This window comes from Rhea americana, unplaced genomic scaffold (assembly GCF_003343005.1).
Source record: "Rhea americana isolate MKP2758 unplaced genomic scaffold, rheAme1 scaffold_69, whole genome shotgun sequence".
Classification (NCBI taxonomy): Eukaryota; Metazoa; Chordata; class Aves; order Rheiformes; family Rheidae; genus Rhea; species Rhea americana.
This window is the reverse complement of record NW_028186856.1, coordinates 3,638,380-3,657,133: the sequence shown is the minus strand read 5'-3', so window position 1 is coordinate 3,657,133 and position 18,754 is coordinate 3,638,380. Positions and strand designations below refer to the sequence as shown.

Genomic DNA, 18,754 nt, shown 5'->3' with positions numbered 1-18,754 from the left:
CACTAAAACTAACATCTTCTTTCATTTGGAAGAAGCAAAGATCAGCATGCAGCCGGAAGCCCAAATATATTGATAGTTTTTTATAAAATATCTGAAACTAGGTCCTGAAACATGTTTTCATGTTTTACACCCAGTAACTGTGAGGAGACTTGCTTGTTAGGGCAGAAAGGAATGCTATTCCTTTAAAACAGTTCATTTCATTTATACTGAAATATTAACATATATAAATATGTAAAATATGAGGCCTGAGAACTACTTTCATTATTCATATGAATAGTTTCTCATTACTAAATGTCTGTCTATCATTTTCTACTGGCATGTCAAATATCTTTTAAAATAAATCCTGTATCAAATCAACTTAAAAATTATAAACTAAAAACTTGGAATGCAATCATTAAGTAAAAATCACTCGATATGAAGTAGCTTAATGTAGCCATGAGAAGCAGAATAAAAGAATATGCCAAGCTCAGACTAATGTAATCTATTCCTAAGGGTGGTATGGCCAAATCCTACCCAACATCAGACTCACTGAGGATGCACAGTATTTACTCGTATCTAAGATGACCTTCTTTTTTTCTTTTAAGAATTGTAAATCCAAGGGTGGTTTGTGTTTGTTCATGCAGCATAGATTATTTTATACTACCTTGCCTCTATCTTGCGTTTTCACTGCATTACGCTGCAGTTTAAATATGCTGCGGGGGGAAAAGTATGCATTAGCTGTTCCATGCTGGCTATCTCTATGCATTATCTTTTATTGCAGTATAATCTGAAGTACTGTACTCAAAGCTATTTGTAATACTGTGTGTATCCATGTACCAGCACAGCAAAGCTACCATTCACAGTAACTTAATTCTACCTGGCCATTAGGATAGAGATTAGAGTGTATCAGTTGAAGCTGCAGGAATAATTTGGGATAAGGGAGTTTTGCTGGATTTTGGCCAAGAGGTTGAATTTGTAAGTCCTTATTCTTGTTAAAAAGCCATATACTCAGCATAACTCTGACTTTTCGTTCTCTCTTAAAAAGACAGACTTTCCAGAAACATGCTGTGCTGGGATTTTAGTGTCCCAGAGGGAAGAACACCATATTTGCAATGACAGACACTATCTGCATTTTCGCTTTACCTAAAAGTGATGTATTTTATTTCTGAGACCRATGGGCTGATCTTAGTCTCAGGATTATCTTGGATTAGGGTAGGTATGAGATACACTCTCAGAATTTGGACAGTATTATGCTGTCTTTGCCATTGCCAGTCAGATCTGCTAGGCAAGAGTATCACATACTATTTACAGACAGTACCAATGCTGCAAACAGGCATTCCTACAGGTACCTACAGAGTGCTTACACCTCTGTAAGCACTTGCCCCATTCGAAGACTGCTCCCTCCCTTTTACTTAATACACAAATTTGTTTCAGAGTATTAAGAAATGAAAACAACAGTGGAAGTTATCAAGAATCCCAGAGCCAAGATATCAGAGTTATATACCTCACTGTGACATTATATTAAGAAGGACAAATCAATATAGGAAATTTTATATCTGGTTGAGAAGAGGATACAGTCTCTTTCCCTGACATGACCTATACTTTGCATTAACTCACACAGAGCTTCTGTGCACATGACCACATGGATGTGATCCATGTTGGACTGGAAGAAGACAGTAACGCTATCCAAACCCAGCACAGGCTGAAAACCAGCGAGAAGGATCGTAGAATGATTTATGCTGAAGACACACAAAATCAGCATCAATACCRCTGGTTGGGTAAAATGAGCCAATTGCATCTCAAATCTATTCAGATAAATTATTGTTCACTCTCAGAGTTCTGTTTTCTATATCTTCATTGATTCAGCAATCTATTCTTGGTCTGGGATCTCTTTGTTGCTTACTATTGGATATACAGACCAAAAAAACCTGGCAGAACTTTCACTGGAGAGCAGTACAGARTAGCTAAAGAGCACAAGTGTGAATTCACTAGGGAACATCTGCAAAATGTTTARCACCTTTTTCCATAGTCAGAAACGTATACTTGTTCAGATCTTTGTCTGCTATATAATCTTGACATTCTGCCTGAAGCAATCTCAACATTTATACACCCATTCCATATTTACGTTTTCATTGCATGCCACTGAGTAAACATTTTTCTCCCTGCATCCTCGAGTTCCCGGGTATTTGTGCTGTGTTACAGCTGTGGGGGAGTCACTGCAGGGCATCATCATCTCACTGCAGTGCTGCTGAGGACTATGGTTCCCAAACTGTAGAGTGCCCAGCTCTYTGAGTTTTCCTCGTTGCCCTTGATTTCACATTAAAAAGGTAGGACAAACGTAACTGAATGTTAATATATCAACAGCCAGTAACCAGAGGAGAATGAACCAGCGACCACACAAAATTTATGGAAAGTGAAAAGCTTCCCTCAGTCTAGCAGTTACAATTTGCTGGCCCTGTATAAGTTCAGAAGTCAGAACCAGAGGCAGTTCACTTTCTTCATGTGGGAGTAAACTGCCCCCAGTGGAGGCAATATATTATATAAGAACAACAATTAGAAAAATGGCTTGCTGTTAAAATATTCCAGAACTGAAACCCAGAACAACCTAGAGGTCTCACCAAAAGGAGCAACAGAAATCATGAGAAATAATTGAGGCACTAACCAATCACAACACTTAGTTGCTTCTCTGCTGGGGGGCACCAAGAATGTACTTATTTCCTTCAGGATTATAATTCAATTTGGAAAGTAAAGTGATCATAAAATATGCATGTTAGTGTTTAATTCTAGGTCAAAGTCATATATTAAAAAAGATTTCTACCCTAGATTTTAAAAGTGTTAGCTTGAGTCATGTTATATAACCTCCTTTTGATCATTCAGAGTTTAAAAAATCTACAATTACTGATACTGGCAAGAAGTAACACCAGGGCCAAATAAGATTAACAAGAAATAAAACTGCATGTCAGCAGTGTAATAGAAACTGAAATGAGTAATCAAATGGGCAGAACATTCATGCAGCTAGGCAGTAAATTCCATATAAATGGGCTGGAAAGAGCACAATGTGTAGCCACAAGAAGAGTCTATAGTAAGCACTTAAATGATCAACTTGAAAAAGTTTCCTGTRCAGAATGATATATTAGGTTTCATGATGGTTCAAATATAAAGGGATTTTGTAGCTTTCACGGTTGACCTTAGCCCAGTAATCAATGAAAAAAATCTGCAAAAACATAAAGTAGGAAAAAAATGGTTTGAAATTGTTCGTGAGATATAGCAATAGGGAGGACTCAATCTATGCTTGTTTTCTGCACTGCTCAGACTTCAGAGATTGACCCAAAATACTCTCCCAGGGTTTCTCCTGATGGAAGCAGGGCATAATCCTAACATCAGAAGCTGAATTGCCACACTAAATTTGTGTTCTTCAACCTTGAGTTAAAACTCTTCTAGAAATTGGTATGTTTTCAGGAAACACAATAAACAAACAACTGCCTTTAAAAATATCTATCAACAATGGCAGCACTAAAGACATTCCCAAGTTACTTGAAGGAATAGCGTATGGTAAATGGTTGATGAAAACCACTAACATCCACTTAGATACTTACATCCATCAGCACACATGTTCATTCCAAAAAAAAAAAAAAAAGAAAAAAGAAAGAAAAAAAGAAAAAAAAAAGAAACATTTTCATTATTCTGGAGGGAAAGAGCTCCACAGTATTCTGCCAGGAAGTGCGTCTTTCACATACACAGGCACAATATCTACGCGTGTATCAGGAATTCACTGAAAGAGATATACATGTACATCGCCTACGTGGCTGACCAAAGCCTGTAACCTGTGCCGCCGTTTGCATCAGTGGCAGAGTGCCAATGCCTTCTGGTATGAGTGCGAGTTGACTRAGCACAAGTAAAGCTTGTTAGGTCTCTGGGTACCAAGATCCTCAGTAAAGAGTAGAGCAGGTAACTAAAAGGAAACTTAGGAGCATAAATGGGGATTGCACTCAGGAATTCAGCACTTATTTTCTCCATTGCACAACTCAGTGGATGAAATTCTGTGGCCTGCTTGTGCAGAAGGTTGAAAAGATGACTGTAATGGCCAGTTTTGCCCTTCAGCCCATGCGGCTGATTTTTCTTTAGGCTAAGCTTTCCCACCGCTCTAGCAATAAGTAGTCTATATTTAGGGATGCTTAAAAGCTTTTTTTTTTCCGCTACTGCAACAAAGCAATCAGGTTTCAGAGTAAACAAGACTCTGAAACTACACATCTTTAAATGTCGGAAGTATTTTTCAGGGAAATTCTCTTACCTCTTTCTCCATTTGAAGTCCTTCTGCTCTGATATTTCTCTCAAATACCTCCCTCTTTTCTGTCTGTGGATTGGATTTTCTATACACCAGAATGTAGTCAATTCGACATTTCCCATCTCTAAAGTATAGTCCATTGGTTTTGTTCTTATCAGGTACTTCCTGTTAAGAGAAAGTCAAATATTTCARTATTGTTAAAGTGCTTGGGAAATTGCTGATTCCTGATCTGCATCTGCAATTTTCAGCATTACTAGAAAGATAAAGAATCAGAACAAGCTCCTCAAATTATTAGATGCTTCATGTAGAATGTTTCTGAGGTCCTCTGAAAGAAGTACAGACCTCCCCAGRTCAAAACCAGGAGGTCTTCTTAGGCAGATGTTATGTCACATGGGAATGGGACAGGACAGAAGAGAATATTTTATGCAAGACAACCTTCCTCCCCTACCACCCACTAGAAAACTAGAAATAGCTTCCTACCTATAAAATAAAGGAGCATTTAGTTTTATACTGAAATGAAAATTTATAAGTAAGGATTCAATATAGTAGAACATCATTTTACATGGGGAGAAGAAATGATGGCAYGATATTCACTGTGGTGAGAAATACTAAAATCTGGTGTAGATTCTCTTTGCTTTCTGATGAAGAGATATGAAGAGTACCTCCACCTCACAGGACACAGAAAAGAGTATGAAGGTCCTGTTCCTACCTCACTATGCTKCATCAGTTTAACTACAAAATATTCCAGGGTTACGGAACAACTGAGAAAACCCATGAGATTTATTTGAAAATAATTCCTGGTGTTTCATCTAGTAGCACATAAAGACAGTGAATATTATTTCTTGGCTATTTTCAGCAAAGAATGTGCCTGTTCAGATGTTTGCTCTGGCAGAAAGAAGCAAGCTGATTTCACTGTTAATAAGAGGTCAAGCAAATCCCTCTCCTGAGAGCTAGAAGACTAGACTGCTGCTCTCTTTCAGAAATTCGTAAGATGAAATTCTCTACAATTATTTATCACTGCTTCCATATAATGCAAGTCCTGCCCAGGGGTTAWGTTTTTACTTCTATACAATTTGAAATTGCTTATGACTTGGAGCATTTCTTACAAGAAATGTACACTATGAATGGTGTATGGAAACAAACTGAACTCCCCGAGAGCAGTAGAACGGGCAGGGGCCTTTAGGAACCTCCAGATCAGTCCACCTCCAAGCTGAAGGGAGGGTTGAGCTAATTCTCCTGCCAGAAATAACTGTGTTAATCATAATCATATGCATAATCAGATCTCTGAAAAAAAAATATTTTGCCTTTCACATGTAGGAAGAACAGGGAATTTTCAAAATACTTTCTTCATAGGAGAATTGCTTCTTAATTTAAATGACAAAAGGTGAACACAGTGGCCATAATAATAATAGGAAAAATTATTTTTATAGAACAAAAAAAATATTCCCAGTCAGGAATTTTAGTGTAAACTACCATCTTGATTCTCAGCAAGCATCTTTGTTTAAACAGAAAAGCAAATGAAAGCGTCTTGAATATCCATTCCCTTGCTACAACCAGTTTATTGCAGGCAGAGAGGGAAAATTTTCTAGGATTGTTTTATTACAGTGCCTGACTCCTGACACAGCTTAATGCAGAGTTGATGTAGTAGAAACAGTTCTCAGAGTTGAAAAAGAAGGCAAGAAAAAAGATTTAAGCCCTGAGGAAATAATGGTAACAGACCATTTATATCTATACTGATATCATGCTGACAAATGATATTATCAGGATATCAGAAGTTATTTTTCACACTTTATTAAATATGAAAACAGCTCAGGAAGCACATTCCTTTTTTCTTTTTTTTCTAGAAAGTATCTATACTGAGAAGACAGGAAGAAAAAAAAACCCAAGAGGTTATGTACATAAAAGAAGAGGGCAGTAGGAGATCTAGAGGCAGTGGATGAGCTTGGTGGTCCTGCTCAGATTTCRGWGCCTTCTGCCCAACCATCCTTTCTGTTCTGYAGGCACCAGGTCTGACAGGCTGTGTCTACTTTAGCAAGTAAGGCAATGTCATAGGAGAGGATCTGTAGAGCAAAACAATCAGCACTGAGGACCAGGTGTCTACACTTGTCCAGGCTTGAGGGCTTTCTTTGGACCAACTTTAGTCCGGTCCAGGAACCTGTCTGCCCATCATCCATWGAAGTATATCCCACAGTTTATTTTCACATAGAAGGAATCCAGTTTTTGAAATCCAGGACTGCTCTGCAATGCAAACCAAAGCATGGAAAGTTGGGTCAATTGACAGGTTCRCTTCAAACTTCCACTCCTGATCCGAACTAAAATGCTATCATTGACCCATCCAGAGTGTATCACAAGCAATATATCTTTCTCCACATGGAGTAGKGATTCTGGTAGAAACACAGACAGATTTGCCCTTCGGCTCCCTATGTTTCATCTTTTCTTCAAGAAAATTGGTTTGCCCTACACTGACTCGTTAGTGAATGTGGACCCTTGTGTTAAAAACCACTGATGAGATTTGGCTAAGTTATTTGACCTATAGCACTTCACCTACAATTACGACTTTCTGGGACAACTACTTTCTATTGAACTTGTGACACTCTCCCAACCCCAGTATTGTCATTTTTGTTCAGAAAGGCCCTGCTTGGGCCCTATCGGTATTCGGAAGACCTTGTCATCTGAAGAATACAGTATGACAAATCTAGACTGATAAACCCTCCTGGGACTCGTATGGGCTCCATGAAGGAACTCTTCCTGTTGCCCTCTATTATGGGAACTAATTAACCTGTCAAGGTGGCTTCACCAGCYGTGCTTGGACTCAGAAGAATTGTCAGGATTCAGCAATGTAACACAATACAGATACAGTCAAGCTGGCTCAGCAGCATCTGGAATAGAAGTTGCTGGACTTTTGCATTATCCACAGTATCCCAGGATTTGCTATTCTAGATGAAGACTTTGCTCCCACCTTGAGAGTCACTGACACTTTCCCAACATCGCACCTGTTTCCCTTTTCCCTCTGCCATGACTTCAAAATTCACTTTCTCTGCACTATTTATTTAAATGTGCAAAAAAAAAAAAAAAAAAAAAAAAAACACTCTAGGATCAGCTCTGACTGCAGTTTTTGGTGGCAAAGTTGTCTAGTCATGGATGTCAAATATCCATTCCTTTAACCGAAAAAAGATGCTAGAAGAAATCTGCAGAACAGGAAAGACTTTAGCAAGAAGTTTATCATTTCCTGCTATCTTTGCAGCTTTATTTGTAATACGCAAAGCTGAAGTTGTATAATCAGGATTCTGTTTGCCAGGAATGCGCTAGTTTTCATATCCTCAGAACCCACAGTTGGGAGCCATCAGCATTCATAGACACATGACTCATATACATATACATCCTGGGAACACTTCAGACTAAAGGCTTACCCGATGTGTTTCACTACCCCAAATCAGCTTTCAAAGCAATAATAGCTATAGAGAGTTTACACAGAAATTTTAAACAGAAATGCAGTTAGGGAAATAAAGGCTCTTCAAAATTACCTGCAGGCCTTTTTAAAATTAAATCAAAAAGGACTCCAATATCCACTTATTTAAATACAGATTAGATTTTTTCTTCATTACCAGTTCTTCTCGTACGTAGCTATTATCAGTATGGATATCTGATAGGATMGGATCTTTTAATTTTAGAAATGATCTTTTTCTTTTGCTTGTGCCTACTTGAAGTTATAATCCCTTGCATATGACTTCACAACTGGTGGAGGGGATTAGTACTTGCACCACAAATAGTGATAACCCGTGAACTCAGAATCACTCTATTTTTAAGCAAAGCTCTAATCAAWGAATATTTTCCATGTTTGTCATTTTTCTTAGTATCCTTTTGTCCATTTAGATTATAGTTTTGGAAAGGCTGTATTTTTTTAATGTATCTTGAGTTCAGCATATTCTTCTTGACACCATACTATATTTAATTATGTAGAGCTTTTCTAGTAACAAAATTGTCTAGGCTGCAAAATCATGTGCTCAAAAGTTAGAATGTAAAAGACCTCTAGTTTTCCGTGAAAGCTTAGATTTTCTCTTCCCACATTGATCCTGGGCACTGAAGAAKACAGAGATTTTGTTGAAAAAAATATGCTGGCTTGTATTGTAATAAACATGTTTAAGAAAACTGACTTGAAATTGCGAGGGCTATCACAGGAGCCATTAAGAATATCATAATTCTTATTTTGCAACTTGAATATTTTTATTCTGGCATATTCTTTACTGCAAATTCCAATTTATAAAATTGATTGTTAAAACACACTCTGCTATGTGCAATATTAACAACTGCTGSAAATATCATCAACAGAGTTTGAAGCTTAACTGGATTACAAGAGTGACTTTTATCATTTTTACCTACACTAAGAGCAACCTTAAAAATTGGCCATATTTACTGATTTAAGTAAAARATGAATTTTGTCCCAATTCCTCCTTTCTCTCTTCCTTGGACACAGAAAGCTGATTTAACGCTCCACAAAAAGAGAGGTGGAATTGAAGCGGCACTAGAGAACAGTTCCCAAATCATCTTTCCCTTTCATTTTTACTTCCTGTCTGCTGTTACTCTAGTTCTCAGAAAGTGAAATTTCAAGGCAGCTAAAACTACAAGATTTTGGTGATAATAAATCTCCRGTTTTAGATTTCAAAGTGCCTATCTAATTATTATGTTGGTATATGTAAAAAGTCTTTTGATCTATGCCCATGAAGAGAAATGTGATTTCTAATTTRCTTAGAACTTAGCTGTGCCTGAAAGAAACATAAAACAAAGAAAAGACACATCTTTTGCCAAAGGGTAAGCTGAATGCCAGGCTGGGTCTGCATCTGTGACGGGACCATTGATAAAGCCCCAGCCAATAAAGTCTTCACTGGAGCCAGTCACACACAAACCGGGGAGAATKCAGCATTACTTTGAGGTCTGGTTGAGCGTGCACAGCCAACAGTTGAAGCAAGCAGTATTTTGACTTGTCAGCTAAAAAACAATGTTAATTTTAGAACTAAAGCAAACAGATATCTGTATGTTCAGAGAGGCTTTCTCTGGTGTCAGTTCCTCTGTCCTCACGACACTAGCGGGGATCTGCAGGATCTCTTAGCTGCTCAAAGTAGAACTCCATCACTAAACTCTCTGCAGCTTCAGAGATCACCCCATCACTGCACAGTGCTGCTCCCATCTTTATCCTTGCAAATCATACAACTACACCTATACTGCATATCTTTTCCTTCTGGAATCATGCAGGGGCCAAGTACTTCAAAATCTTTTTGTAGGCAACAGCATCCCTAAGTTCCCATTAAGACTTTCCTTTTTATTTTTTTTCTTATATAAATACACATAACCTGTACTGATATTTTCCTCAGCTATAATCATGGGAAAAAAAAATGTTCAGACAGGAAAATATTCCTCAGACATTTTGCCTTTTCCTTTGAAAAACAACAAGATCTGGTACAAAGAAAACATAAAAAGGGAAAAAAGTAATTGCAACATTGTTAAATTAACAGCAGCATATGTTGCTCTCTCTCATCCCCTATCCTTCTGACCATTTTCTGTTCATTATTCTTCTTTAACATGCAAAGATCATGTACCTTTCATCCCTCTCTATTTATTAGAGACCATATGGTACCAGATTACTAAATGCTACACAGGGATATCATGTCAGGGATATTACCCCCTATTATAATGCAAGTAGGCAAAGAGGCCCCTATGAAAGTGATGTGGGAAGCAGAGGAAGAGTGATGAGAAAGGAGGAAGATGAAATTGTGAACAAGGTCAAACATATCTCTGGATGACCTGAATTTTGTGCCTTTAATTATCTGTTTAAACATTGCAGGACTGCAGCTCTCTATGCACTGAATTTCTAGCACAAGGAAAATCTTTCACTTTCTCCTCAACAGTGTTTCACAAAATAATTTGCACCAAAAAACMCTCTAGTTCCTGAAACAGACATCAGATGCAATTATATCTTCTAAGGTCCACATCTAAACTAGAAACCAATCAGGAACAGGGCAGGAGCTTCAGCATTATCCTGTGGTCTTCTATACTTTTTAATTCCAACTTGTGCCCATCAGCCTCTACCAAACTATCCCTAGGCAGTTTGGAGGTAACACAGGACTACTCCAATATGTGCTCTGGACGCAGCCACATTTCTGCAGCAGAGCGAAAGGAAGCTCTCCAGGGAGACAGCCCTAACATCCATGAGTTAGGGCAAAGTTCAAAGTAACACATTTCTTTCTTTCTTCTTCCTATTTGAATATATGATGTTTTGGCTGCCTTAAGCCACAACTTGAAAGGGACTTTGTGCTTGGCAGCGATTTCTCCGTGCTTGGCATATTCTCCAAACCACCATTATGTGCCATCACATTGCTTATATTCTTCACTGGAAGGGAATGCGTGCCCCATATCTGACACCGAATGCCTCTTATGAGAAAGTAAYGATAAATTCCCCTCCTCTCTCATCCTCTAAGATTAATATAGGAAAAAAAATCCATTATTTTTCAGAAGTGAAGCATTTGACTTTGCTACTTCAYGAAACAAGCAGACAACAAAGGCATCTACAGATGCTTCACAGGGGGTGGTGCATAAGATAAATAAGGCCTCCTTTTAACCTGAAATATTTCATCTTTCAGCACTGTAATCTTACAATAGAAAAATAGTCTCCAGAACAGTCCTGAGAGAATGAGATTTTCAATCAGATTACGCTTCTTCACTCTGACACTGAGGATATTTAATTATTAGAATAATAATTCTGTGTGTTCTTACCTCTCCCACCACTTCCAACCTGCTGGCATCATCAGAAGTACTGGTCAAGTTACCATGGTGAAGCAGAGAGTCATCGTCTTTGGAAGGGCTGTTCACACCTTCTAACTCATCAAAAAAAATGTTGACATCCTTAGCTACTAAAAACAAAAACAAAATATACATTCAAACCACAGCTGAGCCAAACAAAGTCTCTTAGTGTAATGCATTATTATCAACAGTTGTACTTTTTAGTTCTGGTATAAGTATCTACTATATTAAATTTAAAATCTCCTGATGCATATTGGTGCAATTTTTTTTTCACTAGTAAGCCACAGAGAGATTTAGAATACATCTCTCTGATGTCAAATAAGTAATGATCTGTCACAATAAAACATATGATAGCTACCTCCTTGGTTTCTCTTGGCTTAAATATGGCTTAAATGATTGCCTTCTGGATTACTATGGCCTCTGAAAAATTCTTATTATAATGAAGCACATTTTTAACATACTATGTAAAGTACCAGGTTAGAAGCTGTACAGAACTGTAGGGCAATCAGAGGCAGAGGATCTCAAATAACTACTTTCACTCAAAAGAAACTGAATAAATGAGCCTGGGCAGAGCACAATTTGGCTCTTTCTAGGTTAGCATATTTTGGTATCCGCAAAGCTGGCATATGCAGATCTCCACAGCCTTCAGAGTGGGGCATGAAGAAATGGCTTAAATCTGTAGGATGCTGAATTACATCCAACGTGATGAAAAGTCAGGAGACATGCTCTGCGGTATCTGCTTCGAGCCGCAGCCCCAGTGCTCGGCTTGGCCCCTGCCCCATGGTGGTGCTCAATGCCCGGGTCTGGGGCTGCTCCCAGAGCAAAGAGGGTGGTGAAGAGGTCAGTGTGAGGAGAAGAAAAATACCTTTGCTGACGTTCAAGCCTCTGCTGTGTGTAGGCTTCATTTCTGCAACCCTACATTTCACATGCAAAACTCAAGATTGTTGCAGTAGTGCTAAAATTGTTGGAAAGGGACCCGAAAAGGTCCACTAATGAGCTGTCCCCTGACCAAGGCAGGATCAAATACCTCTCCACCACTCTGGCCAGTAATTTGTCTCACCCAGTCCTCCTCAAACTTTTTGMAAACTCAGTTGACTTTTGAACTCATTTTTCTTTGTGCAATTTTCTTGCTTTCCTGTAATCCTCCCGATCCTCTTGCTTTCCTGTAATTCCCCCAAGTAAGTGACAGGCACTTGTAATTCCTGTGACAAGAGTTTCTATTAACAGGGACCAGCTAGCAATCTCTAATGGCTCATGGCACCTTGGTCTCATTTCTAACTAATGGCTGCRGGTATAAAAAGTCATTCCGCCACTGTGGAGAGGCTGAATAGCATCCAGAAATTAAAAGCTGTTAACTGCTCTCCAGCCTTTGTGAGCACCTTGTGACCTCCCTTTCACCCTTCCCTTCTTCAGGGGTTACAACCTAGTTTAAGAAGTCTTCTTTTAAAATATATCCTATGCTACAGGCTCGACAGCCTCTGCAGGCAACCTGTTCTTYGCTATCATCAGCAGGAGAAAGTTTTCTCCCTAATACACATCCTGAATATGCACCCATGCTGCAATTTAAATAGATTGTTCTTTTCCTATCAATCATGAACATAGGGAAGAGATTACTCCCTTTTTGTACCTGCCTTTTACAGTATCTAGAGACCGTTATTACTGCTTTATGTGGATAAAAAAAATCCACCTAAGATCSAAAAATTCAAGAAGTCTTTTTTCTTCCTTTTCAGGGATAAAATAAGGACAGGGTTAACAACACACCTTGCATTTTAGATTGAAACATTTTGCTTACAAGGCCATTCAAACTTTAGCAACAACCACAACAGCAAAACTTCATGTCCAAATTAGATAGCCTAACAACAGATACCATAGACTAGACTAGACTAACAATAAGAAATTCTCTGCCAGATTTACAGTTTTTAACATGACACATTACTCCTCGAGTTTAGAGACACTGCCTAGTCTAGCTATGATTCTTTGTATCTCAGTATTGGAACTGCACAATATTTAATCTCTACTTAACACTTTGAATCACGATCTTTCAGTTCACATAACACCYTCTGTTCTGCTGGATCCCAACCAGCTTTAGCAGAGATACTGAGGCTAATGGTCTCACCTCCTTCACTCACCTTTAAATTGTGTTTGTCATCATAGTCTGTGAACACATCAGAGATTTGAAACCTCTTTTCACAATTCCTCTTGCATTTTAAAGCTTTTTTTTTTTCTATTAGTCTGTTTATTTTATTCATCGTATTTTTGTGAAAAGTGCCAAGACAACATTAGGGACAAGCATCCAGGACCTGAGCTTTCTGTTTTTACAGGGCTTGGGCTTGCAGCTTTCTGTTCCACATTAGGGGTGAGTTTACTAAAGCAGGGGACAGAACAGCACGGAAACTTCTGATGTTTTTTTGGTGAACACAAAGGGGAGAGCCTGAAGGTCCTCAGTGTTACTGGGGCTGCATCCAACCCTGTCCTAGGACAAACTACTGCAGTATTTATAGACTCATAAGTAAGGAATAGATGCCAATTTGTAGCACARGCAGCAAAAACAAAGAAAAAATCTGTCTCCTTCATCCATTTCTGTCCTTAGAAATCATACTAGAGTTGCTCACACAAGACAAGGAAACTGCCACAGGACACAGCATAATCCAGCCACCTTCTCTTCACTTTCCCTGCTGTGTCAATTGGCACGACTGGAGACTTTTCACCTCATATGATAATAATCTGGATGTAGATCACTACCAGCCTTTGCATACATCTTTGTATGAAAGAAATTTATCTGGATAATCAGTGTAAAGAACTGCTGGAGGAGAGACCKTTCTGAATGACCTGAAACTTTGCTGCACTGAAATTCCGAAGATCAACGCCAAGAAAAAAAACCTTGAACCTGTATGTGATCAACACCACGGCATACTGTGAAAAAGAACAAAAATAATTAAATAGGAAAGCTTTCTAAAGATTACATGAGATATATATTTGCTGCAAAGAGAATGAAGAAATAAAAATGAAAAAGATTTTTTTCTGGATGCTGTGACCCAAGGAGTTTGAACTAGTTGCTTTCCCTGCCATGAAGACTGCCCTGRTATAAATGGTGATCCCACTGAGATACTAGAAATGCTACCTTCTGCAAAGCCAGTAATGCTTTGGGTTGCAAAATAGATGACTTCCCAGCAGATGTTTGAGATACACAACTTGGTGTGTGAGACAGTGAATTTGTTTTGCAGTTACAAGCAGAGAAAGACTGGCTTATTTTGAGGACTTGTGATAAACACAAAATCTCATTTCAAGGTCACTTTGAAATCCAGCCCATTTCGGCAGTTACTAGGAGTTATGGAGGCAGTGGATCTCCGCTGGTTAGTGAAATTAGCTACCAGGAGCTGCCTATTCTGTGTTCAGTAGAAAATTGCTCATATCAAAAGTACACAGATAATTGGCACGCTGGATGATAGACTCGGAAAAAAGGATAAGGAGTGAAGAGATGTATATGCCGAAGCACCTTGTCAGCCCTGGTGATGTCTGTGACCCTCCTTCAACTGCAGTAAATGTGTGCTACTGGAGAAACTCTGGAGATCTTTACCCTGTAATTATCTTGCTGTCTCYGTTTTTGAAAATACACTCTAGTATTTCAGTTGCTGACATGGGAGGTCTAATACTTGCAGAGAACTTTTTTTTTTTTTTCCTAAAACCTCATTGGATACTTAAATTACAAATCCTTAAAATACTGTTCCACCAAATAAATGACTAAAACCCAAAYCCTAGTTGTTTCTATTCTCTGTGCTGCCCACTTTAATAGTGGTGATGGTACATCCAAGCCAACACTCCTATTAACTGTAACTACACTCAACCACTTCTCTCCACTGAACATGAACACTCCTAAGTTGCCAAGTGTTGCTAAAGACATAACCAGGACTCCACCTTTTACGTCTGCCTCAGACTGTGACATATATATACTCCAAATTGATCCTAACACAATCACATACAATAATTTTACCTATCATTTGGGAGATGGACTGGTGTTAGTATACAGTCTTTTTCRGCAGGGAAGTGTAATCGAAGTACAGGTTAAACATGCATATTGCTACAACAGATATTAAGAACTCCCCCTATGTTTTTAGATCAGCTTGGTTATACAGGTTCTTTTCTCCTTCTACTGAGGAAAAATAAATCAAAGTGACTTAGCTATTACTCATATAGTCAGAATCACTTAAGGATTTTGAAAGGTAGATACACAAATATTTTTTTATCTGAAATTTAGAACAGCTACATATTCTGAAAACTGAACATTAGGAAGTTCTGAGTGAGAATCAATGTGGAATCTGAGTGATTCTACAAGACCATTCAAATCAGGAGCCTGAATTAGGCAGCACTCAAAGATAAGGTAAAATAACACCCCTATTTTTCTGAAGATGGATACCCCCCCCCAAAAAAAGCCTCTAAAATAAGAATCTCCTTTCAGAAATGGGACCTGACTCTGTGTGTTAGTGTGGCAAGATAGAAGCATGCTCAAAAATTCTGTTTCGGTTAATTAAGAGCCCTTCTATTACTAATTGTCACACCATGCTATTGAGTATACTCCAGCTATGGATAATGCAAACTACAGATCAGTATTCCAAAAACTGCTCTTTGGAAGCTTTTAGGCCTAWCAGTAATACTAAATAGTGATTTTATTTAAAAATTCTTCCCGTCAATCTTCATAAGAATTATAGAAAACAATTCTACATGTAAACAGTGGTGGAAAAAGGAGTGGGTTTAAAATCATAGGTCTTGGAGAATATCCCTTAATAACATCATTATTACAAAAAATCTGTTTTGCAGAGTCTTGCAAAGCAGAAAAATTCAGGAATGCAAAGCCAAGGCTCTTTCTGCATCCTGTTGTACTACTACATGTTATAATTTGTATAGTATTTATTTGCATTATTTTTATGATCTCAGTAAGGCTGGGGGATACAATTTACAAATGTTTTCTGCAAGGAGATCAYCCTATAGTGTCCACAGCCCAGAATATTTTATCATGTTAAATGTTAAATTCAATAACTATGCATGAAATAATAATCCTGTCTTATAAAATTTACTGATTTTTGACTTCCAGMCTAAAAGAGGAAAAATGAGGGAATCAAATGAGTTTTCATTTAAACCTAGTGGGAGTCGATGTACAGTGGAACTTGAAAAATATTATGGAAAGYGAGACTTTTTGGATGTTTGACTTTGGTGCAATGGTAATAAAAAGTTTAATATAGTGAAGCAAATTATAGGGATTTACAAGAAGAGCTTTGAAATCAAGAGTTTGCCTTTTTTTTTTTTAATGAAGCAACTGATCGCTTTTCCACAAGTCTCTCTTCTCAGTTTAATAAACTAGGAAACAGCAAAGAAAAACTTCGCTAGTTTTTGTCCACCTGGCTCCAGCCTCAGCCTGTCCCAACCAGCAACACCCCCCCACCACCATCACCACCACGTCACCAGCCCCAGGAGCACCCTTCCTCTTAACCAGAGAAAAGAGAATGACACTGAAATTCAAACTCAACCAAAATAAGGATTTCAGATAAGAACAGCTTGAGGGCAGGCCACAATGGGAAGCTCTAGCTTACATCTGACAGAGAGTTCATGCAATTCCTTGACACCTCTGCTGTCTAACTTACAAGTTTAGATCGGGTGCATCACTCTATTTTACAATTTTACGCCTAGTTCATCACCTTATTTTACAATATGTGTGTAGCCATTTCCAGATTAGCGGATGYTATTGTTTCTGCACTGCCTCTGATTATGGATAATTTCTGAATTTACTGTGGTCAAGAAGAAACTGTTTTATAAAAAAAATGAGCAGAAATCTTTTGAAAAATGTATTTAAGACTACCACGAACTTTGGTACTTAAGTGCAGAATTTAACTTTGAAGCAGTAGAAATGTATCAAGTCTTATAATAGTAGTAAAATTACATAAAAGTATATAATGAGATGGTAATTTTTCATCTTCATTTGCAGTCTAACGAACAGATCAGTACTGAAGAAATAAGAAAGCAAGTCACGTTAGAGTTACTTTCTAGGAGAAAGTATGATATCCCAACCAGGAAGAAAACTAACAATGACTATTCAGAGGAACCATCCTAGAAAGAATACTGAAGTATCTTTTGTTCTAATTATGTGCTACTCACATCAGACTGTAGGTGACAAGAAACACCCTTGGATGCACAACAAGCCTTTGCAAGCTGTGCTGTACAGCCATAGCACTTTTCCGCAAGAGAAGGTAACTGAAAGGCATAGAAGGTAACTCTCCAGCAGCAACTGTGTCTGTTCTGGATAAAGAAAMAATACTGCCTCCAAGCTAGTCAATGCAGTACCCTTTTTAGACAGCTCTAAAATCATCACCCGTAAATCAAAATGTTAATGCTCAAAAGACTCTTTGTGGAACATCATTTAGTTTTGAAATGACATTCAAACTGATAAAACAACTGAGGGACCTACTCCTATTCAGCACACATCCATTAGTCACTTGCAAATATTTGCTTTACTTTGGGTAGGATTCATCTACATTTGCATATCCAGAATGCAGACGTTTGTGTCTTAGCTATGGTAGGGTTTCAACTGGGCTATTTAATGGAGAGAAATAGCCTCTTTCAAGTTGCAATTCATCTAATCTATTTTAGATACCTTCTTTAAAATTAGATAAACCGGGCTCTGGATGTGCTTATTACATTCCATTGTCGGTAAAGGGAGCTTTGAAAATAAATTCAAATATTGACATTTTTATCACAAACCTTTACATTCAAGCTTGATGAATCCCTTTTTGCAGCCACAGAAAACTGGCATAATTTTTAAAGAAAACATTGGTTTTATCTAGAAGTTATAAATTTGAAGTTATAAGAAAATTATGTTATAATGGATTTCTGTTCCCTATTGAATGAAATTTGGGTTTATTCATAATATTCATGATTATATAATAAGGAAATAATCAAAGAAAGCAATRTTGAAGTATGGCGCTGTACCAAGGGAAGTCAAGGAACAGCCATTTCAAAAAGAACCTGCTTCAGAGGATCACTGTTAATAAATCTAATCTTGACATCTAATTTGTTTGAATCAAACCATCCATTTTCGTTCTAGTCAGCCTCACGCTTGAAAAGAAGAGTCTCCTGTATTCAGAGGCAGTCTCTTGGAATTGCTTGTCCTCATGGGAGGACACCTGTCTTTTCAGCCTCTCTAATGCACRTCCCAGCTGCTGCCAGGCCTACACCTGGGCTGTGATACATTAGAGACAAGAGGGTGAGGAATATCGCATATTAAGGTTTCCTGATGGAAAAAGCCTTTTAAATTACAAAACAGAGTTCATCCTRAACCTGCAGTCTGAATAATCAGATGATTCATTTTCAGACAATTACCACTTTCATTGTACTAACCTGAGAACATTCCTCCCACCCCTAAGCTAATACTACCACCGAACAACATGACCATAAAGCGCTAAAGTTCCTGATTATTACAGCAAAACTCAGGAAGAGTATGGGCTTTCAGATACTATTTTAGAATTCAAAAATATAAGTTATGGTTTCTCACTTTAGAAAATTACTTCACAAAAAAATAAAGTTTAAATAAAACCAGAAAAGAGGAAAACCAGGTAGCTTTCAATCTAGCAACATTTTCAAGCCATGAATTTGTATTCTTGTCCCGAATAACATTCTGCTCTATTTTGGAAATTTTCCATTGAAATT

The 18,754-nt window shown here is 38.0% G+C and overlaps 1 protein-coding gene across 1 annotated transcript in view; it reads right to left on the bottom strand.

Annotated features, from left to right (window-relative positions):
- ANO4 (anoctamin 4) overlaps window positions 1-18,754 on the bottom strand; it is a 214,499-nt gene that overhangs the window by 90,090 nt on the left and 105,655 nt on the right. The window contains exons 4-5 of the mRNA XM_085321380.1: window positions 11,033-11,169; window positions 4,271-4,429 (exon numbers count right to left, since the gene is read on the bottom strand). Coding sequence (XP_085177506.1) covers window positions 4,271-4,429; window positions 11,033-11,169 — 296 coding nt within the window. The remainder of the gene's footprint in view (window positions 1-4,270; window positions 4,430-11,032; window positions 11,170-18,754) is intronic.